The sequence below is a fragment of the Neoarius graeffei genome, chromosome 4 (assembly GCF_027579695.1).
Source record: "Neoarius graeffei isolate fNeoGra1 chromosome 4, fNeoGra1.pri, whole genome shotgun sequence".
Taxonomy (NCBI): domain Eukaryota; kingdom Metazoa; phylum Chordata; class Actinopteri; order Siluriformes; family Ariidae; genus Neoarius; species Neoarius graeffei.
Genome location: NC_083572.1, coordinates 17,353,783 through 17,373,773, shown reverse-complemented (window position 1 = coordinate 17,373,773; position 19,991 = coordinate 17,353,783). Strand labels below are relative to the sequence as shown.

Sequence of the window (19,991 nt, the reverse complement as noted above, 5' to 3'; positions counted from 1 at the left end):
CAAGTTTGTCAAAGTCAGAATTTCTTATTTCAAGCATCTTATCCTTTCTTTTAATCTCTAAACACAAAACAGATAACTAAATTAAATGAATTGTTGTATTGCCAATCTGGCAACAAAAATAGGCTACAACATGGATTGGTTTAATGTTTTGATTGATTTATTTGGCGGTCTCAGTTGGTATAAACACTTACTTAAACAGAGCACACCAATATGCCCAGATGAAATAGTCAAACTGTTGGTTGGGGGACAAAGTATCTAGCATGTTAAAATGAGTAGTACAACTTTACTTGTTTTTAGTATAAATACACTAGTTTTAAGACATCTGTGGGGTTTCTAAAGCTAGATATATTTACTTGTTTTTAAAAATCTTGCCAAGTCAAGTTTTCTTGCTCTGTTGGCAGATAATTTTGCTTATTTTAAGTAAAATATTCCTCATTTTATTACTTTTTTTTCTTGTTTTTGTAAGCCGGGTTTTTGCAGTGTAGTGTGTGTAATAGGCTATTACACAGTACAGTATTTGGAAGCCATTTTTTCTGCCCATAACTCCTGAAACAATAGCTGACCCAACAACAATAAAAGCCATTTTCTTGTCATTTGCAACTGATTAAAATGGAAATACACTAACCTAAGGCTAAACCAAATCAATTTCAACACACACAAAAGGGATAAACATGCAAATGGGGTACAAAATAAATACTTCAGTACTAGTAAAGCATCCAAAACACACAACTCACACAAGCTTTTGCAAGAAAACTAAACACCAACAAAAACAGACTATAAAATGGCCCAAGTGTATTCCACACCAGTCTACGTTTAAGTTAGTCCTGCTCAAGAGTTGAACCCAAAATGGCGCCGTGCTGCACAATACAGTGTAAAATAATAAGTTTAACAGCCTATATGTGTATAATTCAGGAAGCTGTTTAATATTCTATCCATGTCATGTAAGCAGCCGACCTATCTCCCTCCTCCTGCAGGTCTTTTCCGCACTTCCATCCAGGATGTTTGTAAGAATTTCCGTCTCGAATGTAGCATTTTGTCTTTCTCTGTGAATGTCAGGATTCATTGCTGAAAATATGTTGCTCTTCTCCTAATTTAAAAAAATAACTCAAGGTGTTAGCACAACGAAACGCGAACCTGTAAAGAACCGATTATATATATATATGATTCCAACTCCAGCCTCAGAAAAGAGACCCTCCCTTCCCTTCCACATCATAGGCCGAAGTGTGTCACGTGCTTTGACGCCTGCTATTTTGCAGCCAATAAGAATCCTGGGATGGAAAGGGCGGAAGTTTGACGTCAACAAGGCGCTTGCCGTTTTTGGTTGTTCATAAAAGCACGAAAGAGACCACGTTGAGATTATTCTTTAACCCAGTGTGAGGGGAGGACAGTAATTACTCAAAGCAAGCATTAGTTAAAGTCACAAAGTTTATGAAAGCACTTTTGATGGAGTAATGCTTCCTGCGGTTGCAGTTTTTCACTTCCCCTGGGAAATCAATTCTGATCTGGTTAAAAATGGAGCCTCTATCCGGACGTTTGGCAGGTACTTTATCTCATCTCCAACAATAATAATAATAATTATTATTATTATTATCTCTAGCCGCTTTATCCTGGTCTACAGGTTCGCAGGAGCCTATGCCAGCTGACTACGGGCGAAAGGTGGGGTACACCCTGGACAAGTCGCCAGGTCATCACAGGGCTGACACATATGCCCCTTGTCCACCAAAGCAGTTCCAGGGCCGGTTCGGGGCCAGTGCTTAGTTTGGAACCGGGTTTTCTGTTTCCACTGACAAAGAACTGGCTCTGGGGCCAGAAAAACCGGTTCCAGGCTAGCACCAACTCTCTGCTGGGCCAGAGGAAAGAACCGCTTACGTCAGCGGGGCGGAGTTGTTAAGACCGACAACAATAACAAGACCGCGAAAGATCGCCATTTTTAAGCGACGAGAAGCGGCAGCTGTACAAACGCGAAGTCATCCATTATTATTATTATTATTGTTGTTGTTGCTGCTGTTTCTTCCGCGTTGTTTTTGCTTCGATATTCGCGTCAAGGTTTATGCAAACGTAGCGACGTAACTGACGTATACAATGACGTAACTGACGTATACAGCGACGTAATGACGTGTCTTCTCTTAGCACCGTGAGCGATGGAAAAGCAAACTGGTTCTCAATTGGCTCGCATGTTGAACGAGTTGTGAACCAGCACCAGCACTGGCCCCGAACCAGCCCTGGAACTGATTTGGTGGAAAAGGGGTAATAGACACAGACAACCATTCACACTCACGGTCAATTTAGAGTCACCAGTTAACCTAACCTGCATGTCTTTGGACTGCGGGGGAAACCGGAGCACCTGGAGGAAACCCACGCGGACAACATACAAATTCCGCACAGAAAAGCCCTCGCCGGCCACGGGGCTCGAACCGGGACCTTCTTGCTGTGAGGCGACGGCGCTAACCACAACACCACCGTGCCGCCCCAGGGTGGGTCGATATGCAAAACAGATCATGTGACGATACTTGACATCACGATATATAATGGACGATACAGATCATGATATCTAGTTTTGCTAACAAAGTGCCAACATAGTACAGTAGTTATTAGAAACGGTTCAACTGATACTATGTGTTTTGTTTTTCATCAAGAAACATGTACAAACATCCATCCATTATCTGTAGCTGCTTATCCTGTTCTAAAGGGTCAGAGGCAAGCTGGAGCCTATCCCAGCTGACTATGGGCCTCTTGCCTAAGGTACACTCTGGACAAGTTGCCAGGTTATCGCAGGGCTAACCTATAGACACAGACAACCATTCACACTGACGGTCAATTTAGAGCAGGGGTCATCAAACTACGGCCCGCTGGCCGATTCCGGCCCGCCACCCCCCTTTGACCGGCCCCCCAGCCCCTCTGCCCCCCCACCACTTGAACCGGCCCTATGAGGCAATCCCCAAAAGTGGTCATGGCCTATTTTTTTTAATTGCTTTTTGGCAAATAATAACATGTCTGCATCTTGTATTGTTGATTTTATCAATTAAAATTGATATTTAGTTATAAAATGAACTATTCATATTTTCCGAATTTTCGTCATATGCTCGCGATCAAGCAGTGACAGGCAGCACACGTGCAGAGGACTGTCAGTGTTCAGGACAGCAAAATGGATAGCGGTAAGCGAAAAGCTCACAGAGAGTGCAGAGTTTTTAAAGAACAGTGGACCACCGATTATTTTTTCGTTCAGTGTAAGGACCGTGCAGTTTGTCTTGTATGTAAAGAAAGTGTGTCGGTTTTCAAAGAATATAATCTGCGTCGTCACTACGAAACCCGCCACAAAGAGTATGCTAGTTTGCGAGGGCAAACAAGAGAAGACAGGATTCGGAGGATGAAATGCGGACTGGCTGCACAACAGAATGTATTCCTTCGCCAAACCCAGATCAACCAGGCTGCTGTCCGAGCTAGCTATAAGGTAGCTCACCTACTAGCTACCCATGGAAAGCCGTTTACTGATGGGGACTTTGTTAAAGTATGCATGCTTGCTGTGGCCGAGGAGGTGTGTCCCGACAAGAAGGATGCGCTCAACGCGGTGAGTCTCTCCACACCTACTATGACCAGGCGACCCGAAGATTTGGGGGACAACGTGTACGACCAGCTGAATGAGAGAGCGTCAGAATTCAAGTTTTTTGCTTTGGCCATGGATGAGAGCAATGACGTGCAGTAGAGGTCTGCGCGGGACAGAATTTTCAGTCCCGCTCCCGCCCGCTCCCGCATTGTGCAGTCCCGCTCCCACAAAGAATTATGATTTTCAGTCCCGCTCCCGCCCGCGCCTGCCATATTTTGTCCCGCTCCCGCCCGCAAATCCCGCATGATGCAGATGTTCGCATTATTTCTCACGAAAGTTCTTGTCATTGGCTTGGGGAATTAAACATGCTGAGCTTAGCTGAGCTCTCCACTGACCGATCCTTCACCTAGCGCATGTAGCGAGGGTACGCGTTGCCAGGTGGCATGCGCAGCTGAGGCTTTACAGAGATACCCAACACACCTACCAAAATCTACAGTGGATATTAAGAATATTGTACATTGCACATAGCTTATGTCACTCCTCACATTTACATTCTAGGAAATACAAGTAGGCCTATAAGAAATTAATATAATTTAAAGACACAGCGTGATGGTGCCCCGCCCCCTACTTTGAGTGGATTTGAGCATAAATATCTACAGCTCACGTTCAGGGGTGCGTTTCCCAAACAACCAACCAAGTTAGCATTAAACCAATATGGTACGATGCAAGTTTGAAGTTCAGAACCTTTTGGCACTTATCACAACAAGCAAAGGGCAGCTGATTTCCCTCTGCGTCGTACACGAGTGAGAACGACTTCCAAATGTCTGATTTCAGGACTCTTGACTTTTTAACGGTAAATGTACCTCTTTTTAAAGCAGCACTTACTTCTGAAGCGCTGTGAGCTTCACTAGAGGAGCTCTGCTCTTCTGCCATGATCGGAGATCTCAAACACGGAAGAGCGGAAAGGAATCGGAAACGTACGCGAGATTAGACCACATCTGCAAATTTAGGCATCTTAAAATGTTTTTATTAATGCCAAATAAAATATCCAGCACAAATTATATATGATAGACATAAATTAATAATTTAAACATTTTATTTTAAACACGTTTTAAGTTAGCGGGACTGCAGCTTATCACCTCTCCCGCATTGTGCACTCCCGCCCGCGCCCGCAATGAGCTTTCAAAATTTGTCCCGCGCTGCACTGCTTTGTGTTGGGTCCCGCTTGACTCCCGCGGGAGTGCAGGGCTCTAACGTGCAGGACACAGCACAACTGCTGTGATCTATTGCTCATATTATAATTTCACTTTTTTTTTAAATGTATTTATTTTATAGGCCTATTTATTTGACCTTTATGAAGTGCTGCACACAATTATTATTATTATTATTATTATTATTAATAATATCAACAGGCCTACCTACAATTTATAATTTTTCACTCACCTTTGCCAGTATCAATCACCTCAAATAAGGCAGATGTTTCTTACCTTGACAGCTTTGATGTTATTTTTATTAGAAAATAAATAAATGGAATATCTGTGGTATTTCAAATTAAAACAGTGTGAAGACTCGATTACTACAACCCCGATTCCAAAAAAGTTGGGACAAAGTACAAATTGTAAATAAAAACGGAATGCAATAATTTACAAATCTCAAAAAACTGATATTGTATTCACAATAGAACATAGACAACATATCAAATGTCGAAAGTGAGACATTTTGAAATTTCATGTCAAATATTGGCTCATTTTAAATTTCATGACAGCAACACATCTCAAAAAAGTTGGGACAGGGGCAATAAGAGGCTGGAAAAGTTAAAGGTACAAAAAAGGAACAGCTGGAGGACCAAATTGCAACTCAGTAGGTCAATTGGCAATAGGTCATTAACATGACTGGACTTATTCAAAAGAGCATCTTGGAGTGGCAGCGGCTCTCAGAAGTAAAGATGGGAAGAGGATCACCAATCCCCCTAATTCTGCGCCGACAAATAGTGGCGCAATATCAGAAAGGAGTTCGACAGTGTAAAATTGCAGAGTTTGAACATATCATCATCTACAGTGCATAATATCATCAAAAGATTCAGAGAATCTGGAAGAATCTCTGTGCGTAAGGGTCAAGGCCGGAAAACCATACTGGGTGCCCGTGATCTTCGGGCCCTTAGACGGCACTGCATCACATACAGGCATGCTTCTGTATTGGAAATCACAAAATGGGCTCAGGAATATTTCCAGAGAACATTATCTGTGAACACAATTCACCGTGCCATCCGCCGTTGCCAGCTAAAACTCTATAGTTCAAAGAAGAAGCCATATCTAAACATGATCCAGAAGTGCAGATGTCTTCTCTGGGCCAAGGCTCATTTAAAATGGACTGTGGCAAAGTGGAAAACTGTTCTGTGGTCAGATGAATCAAAATTTGAAGTTCTTTATGGAAATCAGGGACGCCGTGTCATTTGGACTAAAGAGGAGAAGGACGACCCAAGTTGTTATCAGCGCTCAGTTCAGAAGCCTGCATCTCTGATGGTATGGGGTTGCGTTAGTGCGTGTGGCATGGGCAGCTTACACATCTGGAAAGACACCATCAATGCTGAAAGGTATATCCAGGTTCTAGAGCAACATATGCTCTTATTCAGACGACGTCTCTTTCAGGGAAGACCTTGCATTTTCCAACATGACAATGCCAAACCACATACTGCATCAATTACAGCATCATGGCTGCGTAGAAGAAGGGTCCGGGTACTGAACTGGCCAGCCTGCAGTCCAGATCTTTCACCCATAGAAAACATTTGGCGCATCATAAAATGGAAGATACGACAAAAAAGACCTAAGACAGTTGAGCAACTAGAATCCTACATTAGACAAGAATGGGTTAACATTCCTATCCCTAAACTTGAGCAACTTGTCTCCTCAGTCCCCAGACGTTGACAGACTGTTGTAAAGAGAAAAGGGGATGTCTCACAGTGGTAAACATGGCCTTGTCCCAACTTTTTTGAGATGTGTTGTTGTCATGAAATTTAAAAATCACCTAATTTTTCTCTTTAAATGATACATTTTCTCAGTTTAAACATTTGATATGTCATATATGTTCTATTCTGAATAAAATATGGAATTTTGAAACTTCCACATCATTGCATTCAGTTTTTATTTACAATTTGTACTTTGTCCCAACTTTTTTGGAATCGGGGTTGTACTTTTGCAAACCACTAGTAAAGATAAACAAATATGTGCCAGGAATCAAGTGTTGATATAGTAGTGTTGATATAGTAGTGGGGATATAGTAGTGGGGATGGCTGTGCCAGCCTAGTAATCTCTACTACCCAATGAGGCCTGCTGGTGGTCATGTTTGTCTGGGTCATACAATTCTATGTTATATAGCTGACCCAACCCCGGCCCCCCATCACAGTCAGGAACAACAATGTGGCCCCCAGAGAAAAAAAGTTTGGTGACCCCTGATTTAGAGCCAGCAATTAACCTAACGTGCATGCCTTTGGACTGTCAGGGAAACTGGAGCGCCCGGAGGAAACCCACACGGACACAGGGAGAACATGCAGACTCCACACATAAAGGCCCTCGCCGGCCACTGGACTCGAACCCAGGACCTTCTTGCTGTGAGGCGACAGTGCTAACCACTACATCACTGTGCCGTCCCCATATACAAACAATCTTATGTATCTTTACACTACAGGTATACAATGCCATCCATCCATCCATCCATTATCTGTAGCCGCTTATCTTGTTCTACAGGGTCGCAGGCAAGCTGGAGCCTATCCCAGCTGACTATGGGCGAGAGGCGGGGTACACCCTGGACAATTTCCCAGGTCATCGCAGGGTTAACACATAGACACAGACAACCATTCACACTCACATTCACACCTACGGTCAATTTAGAGCCACCAATTAACCTAACCTGCATGTATTTGGACTGTCGGGGAAACTGGAGCACCCGGAGGAAACCCACACGGACACGGGGAGAGCATGCAGACTCCACACATAAAGGCCTTCGCCGGCCGCTGGGCTCAAACCCAGGGCCTTCTTGCTGTGAAGCGACAGTGCTAACCACTACATCAACAGGACAATTGACTTGCTGTATGCTAATGTGAGGGATGCATACAGAGCCACACCCCTCCCCCCACTAGGGAAGTCTGACCACAACCTGGTTCTTCTACAGCCGAAGTACACCCCCCTGGTTTAAAGGCAGCCTGCAACAACTAGCTCCATCAGGAGGTGGTCCCCTGAAATGGAAGATGCCCTCAGGGACTGCTATGACATCACAGACTGGGATGTGCTGCTTAGCCCACACTGTGAGGACATAGAGGGGCTAATACACTGTCTGACGGATTACCTCAACTTTTGTGCAGACGTGGTCTCCCCCGCTAAGACTGTACGGTGTTACCCTAAAAACAAGCCATGGGTAACACAGGAAGTCAAAGCTGTCCTCAACAGGAAGAAGGCCACCTTCAGGAGCAGGGATAGGGAGGCAATGAAAGCAGCACAGCAGGAGGTAAAACGCTGTGTGAGGGAAGCTAAGGACAGCTACAGGAAAAAGGTGGAGCAGAAGCTGAAAGAGAACAGCATGAGGGAGGTCTGGGAAGGTGTGAAAACCATCACAGGCCATAATACAAAGACCAGAGTCGTTGAGGGGACAGTGGAGAGGGCGAATGAGTTGAATGACTTCTTCAATCGGTTCAACCAGCCCACGTCCCCCCCACCCTCTCCCTCACTGCAGCCATCTCTCCTTCTTCCCTCAACACACCTCCCTGCAGTCATCACAGCAGCCCCCTCCTCCCCCTCATCCCCCACCTCAACACAGACTCCTCCATGTATTACTGCAGACCAGGTCAGAGGTCAACTGAGGAAGCTTCACCCCAGGAAAGCAGCAGCCCCGGACAAGGTGTGTCCCCGACTACTGAAGACCTGTGCTGCTGAACTGGGTGAACCACTCCAACGCATCTTCAACCTCAGTCTGCAGCTGGGGAAAGTGCCCAACCTCTGGAAGACATCATGTATCGTTCCAATTCCCAAAAAGAATCGGCCCAGCAAGCTGAACGACTTCCGACCGGTGGCACTCACTTCACATCTGATGAAGACGTTGGAGCGGCTCTTCCTCAGCCTCCTCAGACCCCAGGTACAACATGCCCAGGACTGTCTGCAGTTTGCGTACCGGGAGGGTGTCGGTGTGGAAGACGCCATCCTCTACCTGCTACACCGAGCCCACTCACATCTGGATAAGGGAAATGGCACAGTGAGGATCCTCTTCTTGGACTTCTCGAGTGCCTTCAACACCATCCAGCCCTTATTGCTTCAGGACAAACTGAACAGGATGCGAGTGGACTCCTGCCTGGTCACCTGGATCTCCAGCTACCTCACTGACAGGCCGCAGTACTTCAGGCTGAAGGACATCACATCTGACACTGTGATTAGCAGCACCGGGGCACCCCAGGGCACGATGCTGGCCCCTCTTCTCTTCACCCTGTACACCGCGGACTTCTGCTACAACTCGGAGCTGTGTCACATTCAGAAGTTTGCCGATGACACAGCCATCGTTAGGTGTATCAGTGACGACAGAGAGGAGGAGTATAGGAGCTTGGTGAGGGACTTTGCTGTGTGGTGCAACAGGAACCATCTGCAGCTCAACACCTCGAAGACCAAGGAGCTGGTCATTGACTTTGGGAGGTCCAGACCAAGGTCACGACCAGTTCTGGTCGAGGTGGAGGCTATGGACTTCTACAAGTACCTCGGGCTGTGGCTGGACAGCAAGCTGGACTGGACTTGCAACACCAAACATTTATACAGGAAGGGACAGAGCAGGCTATACTTCCTTAGGAGGCTGCGGTCCTTTAACATCTGCAGGAAACTCCTGTGGATGTTCTATCAGTCTGTGGTCGCCAGTGTCGTGTTTTACACCATGGTGTGCTGGGGGGGCAGCACATCCAAGAAGGACACATCCAGGCTGGACAAACTGATCAGGTGGGCTGGCTCTGTGGTCGGCATGAAGCTGGACTCTCTGGTGACGGTGGCAGAGAAGAGGTCTATGGACAAACTATTGAACATCATGGATGATGCCAGTCACCCTCTGCACACCGTCATCAGCAACCAGAGGAGCCTGTTCAGTGACAGAATGCTCCTTCCCAAGTGCAGGACGAACAGACTCAAAAACTAAATATATTACGTTCATTATGTCTTCTTCTTAAATCAAAATAATTAGTTTTTCTTTTGTTTCAGACATGTAAAAGCTTTTTTACCTTTACCTGACATGTTTCGACGGTGTAACTTCCGTCTTCATCAGAGGGTCACCCTCTGATGAAGACGGAAGTTACACCATCGAAACATGTCAGGTAAAGGTAAAAAAGCTTTTACATGTCTGAAACAAAAGAAAAACTAATTATTTAGACTCAAAAACTCCTTTGTCCCTCACACCATCAGACTGTACAACTCCTCTCTGGGGGGGAGGAGGGGTAACAGGAGGACAGAGGATGGGAAGGAGCAGTAGCCTAGCCTAACAATAAGCAATACTGGACAATGTGCAATATCTCTCCTGCCGCTGCCGCCCCCCCCTTCCCCCCCTTTTTTTCCTCCCCCCTTCCTCTCTTCCCCATATCTTATTCTTTTTATATTTGTATATGTAAATACTTTATTTATTTTAATTTATCTAGAAGTTTTCCTCTATTTCTTTTCTCTGTTTATCTGTAATGATGCTGCTGGAATCTTAATTTCCATGAGGGAACCCTCCCAAAGGGATCAATAAAGTTTTATCTAATCTAATGTAATCTAATCTATTGCGCCGCCCCTATGTACAAACAATCTTATATATCTTTACAGTAGAGGTATACAATGTTCATACAAAATAATTTAAACAAATTTCAGATCTTTATGCAGGGTGGTGTAGTAGTTAGCACTGTTGCCTCACAGCAAGAAGGTCCTGGGTTCGAGCCCAGCGGTCGGCGAGGGCCTTTCTGTGTGGAGTTAGCATGTTCTCCCCGTGTCTGCGTGGGTTTCCTCCGGGTGCACCGTTTTCCCCCCACAGTTCAAAGACATGCAGGTTAGGCTAATTGGTGGCTCTAAATTGATCGTAGGTGTGAATGTGAGTGTGAATTGTATGTATCAGCCCTGTGATAACCTGGCGACTTGTCAGTTGGGATAGGCTCCAGCTTGCCCATGACTCTGTAGAACAGGATAAGCAGCTACACATAATGGATGGATGGAGATCTTTATACACTGCCTGACCAGAAAAAAAGTCTCTCTCTCACACACACACTAATTGATAGAAATATACAGTACTGTGTATGGACGTGAGACACGGATGAAATGAAATTGACAGCATTTGAGATGTGGACATACAGAAGAATCCTCAGGGCATCTTACACTGAAAGGATAACAAATAGCACCATCCTGGAAAAAATAAACACCAAACCAGTGATATTTAATATGATAATCATGAGGATGCTGTGCTGCTATGGACATATCTCCAGAGACTATAATTCCCTAGAGAGACGTCCTAGAAGGAGGAGCTGAAGGCAGACGCTCCAGAGGCATTAAGGCAAACATGGATGGATAACATCTGGAAGTGGACTGGCCTCACTCCATAAGAGGCAAAAAGAAAGACAGCTGACAGGTCCAAATGGAGGAAAACGGTCTCCGAAGCTCTAGAAGAGTATGGAATAAGATGATGATGATACAGTACTGTGCAGAAGTCTTAGGCACATGTAAAGAAATGCTGTAGACCAAAAATGGCTTTGAAATAATGAAAAGTTTCAACATCTCATCATCTCTAGCCGCTTTATCCTTCTACAGGGTCGCAGGCAAGCTGGAGCCTATCCCAGCTGACTACGGGCGAAAGGCGGGGTACACCCTGGACAAGTCGCCAGGTCATCACAGGGCTGACACATAGACACAGACAACCATTCACACTCACACCTACGGTCAATTTAGAGTCACCAGTTAACCTAACCTGCATGTCTTTGGACTGTGGGGGAAACCGGAGCACCCGGAGGAAACCCACGCGGACAACATGCAAACTCCACACAGAAAGGCCCTCGCCGGCCCCAGGGCTCGAACCCAGGACCTTCTTGCTGTGAGGCGACAGCGCTAACCACTACACTACCGTGCCACCCACAAGTTTCAACATTAAAAAAAAAATACTATGAACAGCAGTAAGCCATAATAAATGAAAAAAAGTCAATATTTGGTGTGAGACAACCCTTTGCTTTAAAAAATAAAAAATTGTAGTCTGAGGTACAGTGAGTGCAGTTTGATAAGGAAATGAGCTGTTGGTTTTACTGAGCATCTTGCAGAACCAGCCCCAGTTCTTCTGGACACTTTGACTCTCACACTCGCTTCTTAATTTTGCAGCAAAACCCAGTAGCCTTCATTATGATTTCTTTTTTAATCTGAAAAGTCGTATCTTATGTAATATGCTGCTCAGATACAAACTTTTTTTTTCTGTAACATTTAATTTTATGCTGGAAAACGAACGCTTGGACTCTAAAAATCTAAAACTTCCTGACTTTGTGGAAGGTCTCAGCATGCATGTGAGCATACACAAGAAGGTATCCAGCTGATATTAATCAATGATATTATATGGCCACTAGTGTTTTACTGGGAAATACGCCACTCGTATTTTTCAGACAAGTTACATCCGGGACATGGAGAACCAAAACTGTGACATCAATCTCCATATGTCACTCGTGAGGAAATCGATGAATTGTTTTGATAAATTTGGGTACCTTTTGTTTCTGAATGTTTCTGTATAATAAAAAGAACATCACACACTGGCTTGAAGATATGAAGTTTATCTTCTTGTGTTGAAAAACTCATATTTTTCATACGAAATACATCACAGGTGACATATTTAAATAATATTGGCTGGCTTTGAGTGGTCTATCAGATACAGTTAGGTCCATAAATATTTGGACAGAGACAACATTTTTCTAATTTTGGTTCTGTACATTACCACAATGAATTTTGAACAAAACAATTCAGATGCAGTTGAAGTTCAGACTTTCAGCTTTAATTCAGTGGGTTAAACAAAATGATTGCATAAAAATGTGAGGAACTAAAGCATTTTTTAAACACAATCCCTTCATTTCAGGGGCTCAAAAGTAATTGGACAAATTAAATAATTGTAAATAAAATGTTCATTTCTAATACTTGGTTGAAAACCCTTTGTTGGCAATGACTGCCTGAAGTCTTGAGCTCATGGACATCACCAGACGCTGTGTTTCCTCCTTTTTAATGCTCTGCCAGGTCTTTACTGCAGCGGTTTTCAGTTGCTGTTTGTTCGTGGGCCTTTCTGTCTGAAGTTTAGTCTTTAACAAGTGAAATGCATGCTCAATTGGGTTGAGATCAGGTGACTGACTTGGCCATTCAAGAATATTCCACTTCTTTGCTTTAATAAACTCCTGGGTTGCTTTGGCTTTATGTTTTGGGTCATTGTCCATCTGTATTATGAAACGCCGACCAATCAGTTTGGCTGCATTTGGCTGGATTTGAGCACACAGTATGTCTCTGAATACCTCAGAATTCATCCGGCTGCTTCTGTCCTGTGTCACATCATAAATAAACACTAGTGACCCAGTGCCACTGGCAGCCATGCATGCCCAAGCCATCACACTGCCTCCGCCGTGTTTTACAGATGATGTGGTATGCTTTGGATCATGAGCTGTACCACGCCTTCACCATACTTTTTTCTTTCCATCATTCTGGTAGAGGTTGATCTTTGTTTCATCTGTCCAAAGAATGTTCTTCCAGAACTGTGCTGGCTTTTTTAGATGTTTTTTAGCAAAGTCCAATCTAGCCTTTTTATTCTTGAGGCTTATAAGTGGCTTGCACCGTGCAGTGAACCCTCTGTATTTACTTTCATGCAGTCTTCTCTTTATGGTAGATTTGGATATTGATACACCTACCTCCTAGAGAGTGTTGTTCACTTGGTTGGCTGTTGTGAAGGGGTTTCTCTTCACCATGGAAATTATTCTGCGATCATCCACCACTGTTGTCTTCTGTGGGCATCCAGGTCTTTTTGCATTGATGAGTTCACCAGTGCTTTCTTTCTTTCTCAGGATGTGCCAAACTGTAGATTTTGCCACTCCTAATATTGTAGCAATTTCTTGGATGGGTTTTTTCTCTTTTCGCAACTTAAGGATGGCTTGTTTCACCTGCATGGAGAGCTCCTTTGACCGCATGTTTTCTTCACAGCAAAATCTTCCAAATGCAAGCACCACACCTCAAATCAACTCCAGGCCTTTTATCTGCTTAATTAAGAATGACATAACGAAGGAATTGCCCACACCTGCCCATGAAATAGCCTTTGAGTCAATTGTCCAATTACTTTTGGTCCCTTTAAAAACAGAGTGGCACATGTTAAGGAGCTGAAACTCCTAAACCCTTCATCCAATTTTAATGTGGATACCCTCAAATGAAAGCTGAAAGTCTGGACTTTATGTCCATGTCCATTATATAGTTATAACTTGAATATGTTTCAGTAAACAGGTAAAAAAAGAAAATTTGTGTCAGTGTACAAATATATATGGACCTAACTGTATATTCCATTCAGCTAGCATGATGTTTAACGAGTCGAAGACGAGATCAATATCATGCTAGCTGAATGGAATATATCTGGTATGCCACAAAAAAAAAGGCAGCCATTATTATTATGCATACACATTCCTTTCTGGTGTTCACCGCACCTTTCTCTTTCAAAATTCTCTCAAAATTTTCCGTATTTAACGAAGCAAACCTGGCGGCCATGTTTGTTTACAAATTGTCACAGTCGCTCACTAGTGCCGAAGTTTTACGTCTCCAACGTGTGACGTCATGTTGTCTTGACATCCATGCAATATCGTAAACCATAGTCAACGCTCATTCTCCACTGGTAGAGTGACATAATGCACGTAGGATAAGCGATATGCTAACAATATTGCATGCTATCGAACCAAATGAATGAAACCTGCTAGAAAGGAATAGAACACGTTTTTATTCCATTGAAAAAGTGTCCTGTATGTATAATAATAGTTCCTGATATTTTACTCCCAGTCTTTTCCAGCTGACTAGACGCATGTTGTCAAAAATTAAAATTCAAAATTCAAATTCTTTTGATTAACTTGTGGGTTTTTTTTTTTTTTTGGTGCGAGTTTGTGTGTGGATGTGTCCATATCGTATAAGGAACGTTACACAGTGGGCGGCATGGTGGTGTAGTGGTTAGCACTGTCGCCAAACAGCAAGAAGGTTCTGGGTTCGAGCCCAGCGGCCGACGGGGGCCTTTCTGTGTGGAGTTTGCATGTTTTCCCTGTGACTGCGTGGGTTTCTTCTGGGTGCTCCGGTTTCCCCCACAGTACAAAGACATGAAGGTTTGGCAAGGCACCTCACCCCCAACTGCTCCCTGGGTGCTGTAGCATAGCTTCCCACTGCTCTGGGTATGTGTGTGTTCACGGCTTCAGATGGGTTAAATGCAGAGGAGGAATTTCACTGTGATATATATATATATCTCCCTGGTCTAGCACACCTGATTCAGCTAATTCACAGCCCTTCCTGACCTTGAAGTGAGTATATGAGAGCAGGGAAAACACTAAAATGTACAGGCCAGAGGGTGATCCAGGACCAGATATATAAATGGACTTTCTTGTTCTGATTTCCACCAACTCCAATAAATCTGGGGACTTTTAATGATGTTTGTTCGAATGAAATATCCAGCTGTGAGAATGCTGATAATACCGTACCTCCGTGTAAATCATCATAAGATATTATTTCTCTCCCACTATTTAAAGCTTGACAGTGTTCTATTGTGCGTGTTTGAATGTTCTATCCCTAGGCTTACAAATTATCTTCCAGAAGAGTCCAAAGCCATTCTCACATCCCATCATGCATCAGTGCAGTACCACGTGCCGATTCAGACCACATTTGTTGAGCCTTTTGACCCAATAATTGGAGCTCAATACATTGTACTCGGAGAGATTGAAAAGCCCGAGGGTATGTATGTTGTGTTTTCATTGTGCATTTTTCCTTCTCATACATTATGTAATCAGACGACTCCACAGTCCTGCTTATCACCCTTCTACTTCCAGGGGATGGTGAAGCCATTGTGCGTGCGCGGATCTTTAATTGTGTGGACGGCGTCGATGTTGCACTGCTACAGAAGGCCATAAGTGAACAGAGGATGTTTTTTAAGGAAAGAAACGATGAGGCTGGTGCACAGTAACATCAGTTTCCAAACAACCGTATCACATGGAGAGATGCAGTGAGGAGGATAAAATAAAAGCAGAGCTGCAATCAGTCAGAGAGGAAAATCTCTGATTGTTAAAATGTTATAATAAAATGAAAGAATGTCATTATTATGTCATTATGTCGATCAGACACTCGAAGGCTTTCTAAGGTTGTTATTATTAGTGAAAATACTCATGCATAAGGATTAGTGGTGTACAGTTTTAGTACTATTTATTTAAATGTTTTTAGGTACTATACTGTGTATAGCGCTGATATGATGATGTCTTGATGACAAAGCTATTATACAAACTTGCATGATTTTTGGTGTAACCCTAGATGGTACAGTGATCCTGGATCAGATATCATTTATTGTTCTATCCACAGTCACTGGATATGAGCAATTGTGTGCTCTGATTGGCTACTCTACTACTAGGATATCAGCTCATATACCGTGAGTAGAGAAAAACTAAATGGCAGAGCGTGTTGCTGAACCAACCGAGGACACAAAAAAAACCTCAAAAACAAAACCCCAAAAAATATTTAAATAAATAAATTTGGAATAAAAGTATTTGATGGTAAGAACGTATCTTCTTTTTTTTTCCAAGAATTATTATTATAGCATTTTTCACAAATTGCTACTGTTATTTCGCCGGTTTGTTTACATTCTAAGCGGAAATGATTTTGCCAGACGTTTTGGATAAAGTTTTTATTTATTGAATTTGCACAAAATAAAAATAAAAATGCTCTGTTTCTCAAAATCCAGTGAATGTGGAGAGAATAAAACAGTTATTCCACTCAATCTCGTCATTCATGGCTTATAGTCAACTCGGCTACGTGCCTTATCGGCTTTCAGCTCATGTACGACTCGATTTCATGGAATAACCATTAAATATGGGTGGCTTGAAGTATATCCGATCTGAATGTGTGTGTCCGGGATGGAAAAATGAATCCAAACTCTTGCCATTTACATATAGTTAATGTAAAAGTCATATATCCCAGTTTGTGTGCAGTGTTCATGCAATGTAAATGGAATAAATATTTTCAAATCAGTCTCACTATAGTATCCATCATCTGGAGCCGCTTATCCTGTGCAGGGTCACGGGCAAGCTGGAGCCTATCCCAGCTGACGATGGGCAAGAGGCAGGGTACACCCTGCTCATCACATAGGCTAAGTTTACATTAGACCGTATCTGTCTCGTTTTCTTCGCGGATGCACTGTCCGTTTACATTAAACCGCCTGGAAACGCCGGGAAACGGGTCCACGTATTCAATCTAGATCGTGTCTGGTCCGGTGCTGTGTAAACATTGAGGATACGCGGATACGCTGTGCTGAGCTCTAGCTGGCGTCGTCATTGGACAACGTCACTGTGACATCCACCTTCCTGATTCGCTGGCGTTGGTCATGTGACCCGACTGCTGAAAAACGGCACGGACTTCCGCCTTGTATCACCTTTCATTAAAGAGTATAAAAGTATGAAAATACTGCAAATACTGATCATTGTGTAGTTATGATTGTCTTTAGGCTTGCCATCCTTCCACTTGCAAGTGGTAAGTGATATGCGCTGGGATCAGACACACAGCGGCTCAGTCCCGAATCACTGCTCGTGCGCTATACTCGCGCGCTCTGTGAGCTGCGCAGGGCCGGAGTGCGCACCCTCCAGAGGGCACTCGCTGTTCAGGGCGGAGTGATTTGGAGCGCAGGATGCCTGCGGAGCCGAGCGTATCCGTGTATTGGTGTTGCTGTGTGCACGCTAATTGTGTATTGGTGTTGCTGTGTGCACGCTAATCGTTTTAAAAACGTTAATCTGATGATCCGCTGATACGGTCTAATGTAAACCCCACCATAGAGACAAACAACCATTCACACCTACGGTCAATTTAGAGCCATCAATTAGCCTAACCTGCATGTCTCTGGACTGTGGGGGAAACCGGAGCACCCAGTGGAAACCAACGCAGTCACGGGGAGAACATCCAAACTCCACACATAAAGGACCTTGTCGGCTGCTGGGCTTGAACACAGTACCTTCTTGCTGTGAGGCGACAGTGCTAACCACTACACCACCATGCCACCCTCACTATAGTATTAATCCTCTTATTCCCATAGGGGTGGGTGGCACAGTGGTGTAGTGGTTAGCGCTGTCACCTCACAGCAAGAAGGTCCGGGTTCGAGCCCCGTGGCCGGCAAGGGCCTTTCTGTGCGGAGTTTGCATGTTCTCCCCGTGTCCGTGTGGGTTTCCTCCGGGTGCTCCGGTTTCCCCCACAGTCCAAAGACATGCAGGTTATGTTAACTGGTGACTCTAAATTGACCGTAGGTGTGAATGTGAGTGTGAATGGTTGTCTGTGTCTGTGTCGGCCCTGGGATGACCTGGCGACTTGTCCAGGGTGTACCCCGCCTTTCGCCCGTAGTCAGCTGGGATAGGCTCCAGCTTGCCTGCGACCCTGTAGAAGGATAAAGCGGCTAGAGATAATGAGATGAGATGAGATTCCCATATGGCCCTTTTCCACTACCCTTTTTCAGCTCACTTCAGCTCACTTCAGCCCGACACGGCTCGCGTTTCGACTACCAAAAAACAGCACGACTCAGCTCGCTTCAGCCCTGCTTAGCCCCTAAAACTCGCACCGTTTTGGAGTAGGGCTGAAGCGAGCCAAACCGAGCTGAGTGAGGCTAGGGGCGTGAGCAGACACTCCCCTGTGCACTGATTGGTGAGGAGGAGTGTCCTCACATGCCCACACACGCCCCGCGAGCACACTGGGATCTGTAAACCCAGAAGAAGGAGAATTACGAGAATTATGAAGCCTTATGCGCCTCGCCTCATCTATACGCTCTTGCCAGTATCTGTTGGCGTTGTCGGTGACAACAAGCCACAGCACCAAGACCAGCAACACTAACGACTCCATGTCCTCCATGTTTATTGTTTACTATTCGGGTCGTGAGACTACCGCTTAAAAGCTCACTGATGTCACTGTTTGCGCTGCTTAACGACATCACGTGACGTCCACCCACTTTCGCTAACTCCACCCAATGTGTCCACCCACTTCCAGCCAGCACGGTTCAGCGCAGTTGTAGTTGAAATGCAACTCCAACAGCCCCGCTCAGCCCGACTCAGCACGGCACGGCTCAGCCCGACTCAGCCGCGTTTGTAGTGGAAAAGCGGCAATAGGGACCTATGCAAGGTCTGCTTATCCTCCCAACTCCTATTTACTTAACTGCTGTGCCAATCCAGAACTAGATTTTCCTGGCAAAGTAATTCAGACTTGGGTTGTTGCCTGTGTAAAACTACATAACAGCTGGGCCTGATAAGCTATCAACATCTAGTAATTGGAAGCAGTCATGCATTACTAGGCAAAAGCAATGAAGAACTGGCGGTACCCACTAGTGCATATAAATAGTCGCTGGGGGTGGTCCCAGCTTTAGTGGAGCAAGTAAATCGCACCGGGACACGGTCCGTGTTGAAATTTAGTAATATTACATCGCATCTGGCTGCCATCTACTGAAAGAATTAGGACTTGGGAGCAGTCAAGATGTTAGTAATTAGTGGTTGAAAGCAGACACATAAAAGTTATAAGCAGGAATTGGCAGCAGAGTTAGACTCTTTTCAGAGTGATGGGTGTGGGGGAAAAACTGTTTTGCCCCTTGACCCCTAAGGGTAGGGGAGGTCTGAAATGTGCATGTTGTTCCCCATCACTCACCTTTTCCCCACACCTCCCCTGGGGTCGGGTTTCAGTCACTCCCATCAGTAAAAGCAATAGATAGTTTTCACGACATCACAGAGTCGGGGATTCCCTAGTGGTGGCCATCTTGCGGGTCAAGCTTACCGTACGGGTGACTGAGCACACATTGTAACGCGCGAGTACAAAGTCTTCAAAAGAACCCAAGCAGGCTATTTAAAGCTAGCAATGGTGCACACCTGCTGTATTCACGGCTGTCGTAATAGGTCAAATGATGAAGTCAAGCGGAGCTTTTATGGAATTCCCACTGTACGGGAGCACGAAGGCGAGCAAACAAACTCGGCATACAAAGGAGAAATCTATGGCTTGCGAGAATCAAACGCAAGGATTATCAGCCTTCCAAACACAGCAAAGTCTGCTCCGATCATTTTATAAGTGGTAAGTTGTTTAAATAAACAATCAATTGTGTTTAAGTTTGTTTTTGGAAACCAAAACATCATGTGAACAATCTCTGGAGAATGCCTAACTGGAACCGCTGAGTGTACGTTTATATTGTAATGTACACTTAATATCGCTCGTTTGTC

The 19,991-nt window shown here is 44.4% G+C and overlaps 2 protein-coding genes across 3 annotated transcripts in view; one reads left to right on the top strand and one right to left on the bottom strand.

The window, feature by feature from the left end:
• Positions 1 to 1,209, bottom strand: part of acox1 (acyl-CoA oxidase 1, palmitoyl) — a 98,834-nt gene extending 97,625 nt beyond the window's left edge. For both annotated transcript variants that reach the window (XM_060918952.1, XM_060918953.1), the window contains exon 1: positions 955 to 1,209. In XM_060918952.1, coding sequence (XP_060774935.1) covers positions 955 to 1,063 — 109 coding nt within the window. In that variant the 5' untranslated portion in view covers positions 1,064 to 1,209. The remainder of the gene's footprint in view (positions 1 to 954) is intronic.
• A 102-nt stretch (positions 1,210 to 1,311) lies between these two features.
• On the top strand, positions 1,312 to 15,946 carry ten1 (TEN1 subunit of CST complex). The gene is made up of 3 exons (XM_060918146.1): positions 1,312 to 1,540; positions 15,347 to 15,504; positions 15,600 to 15,946. The coding sequence occupies exons 1-3, from the start codon at positions 1,452 to 1,454 to the stop codon at positions 15,731 to 15,733; spliced, it is 381 nt and encodes a 126-aa protein (XP_060774129.1). The 5' UTR covers positions 1,312 to 1,451; the 3' UTR covers positions 15,734 to 15,946.
• Positions 15,947 to 19,991: the final 4,045 nt, after the last annotated feature.

Coding starts and splice junctions, on each gene's coding strand:
- ten1 (XM_060918146.1), top strand. CDS start 1,452: ATGCTTCCTGCGGTTGCAGTTTTTCACTTCCCCTGGGAAATCAATTCT. Junction 1,541..15,346: donor TCTATCCGGACGTTTGGCAG/GTACTTTATCTC, acceptor TTCTATCCCTAG/GCTTACAAATTATCTTCCAG. Junction 15,505..15,599: donor AGAGATTGAAAAGCCCGAGG/GTATGTATGTTG, acceptor TTCTACTTCCAG/GGGATGGTGAAGCCATTGTG.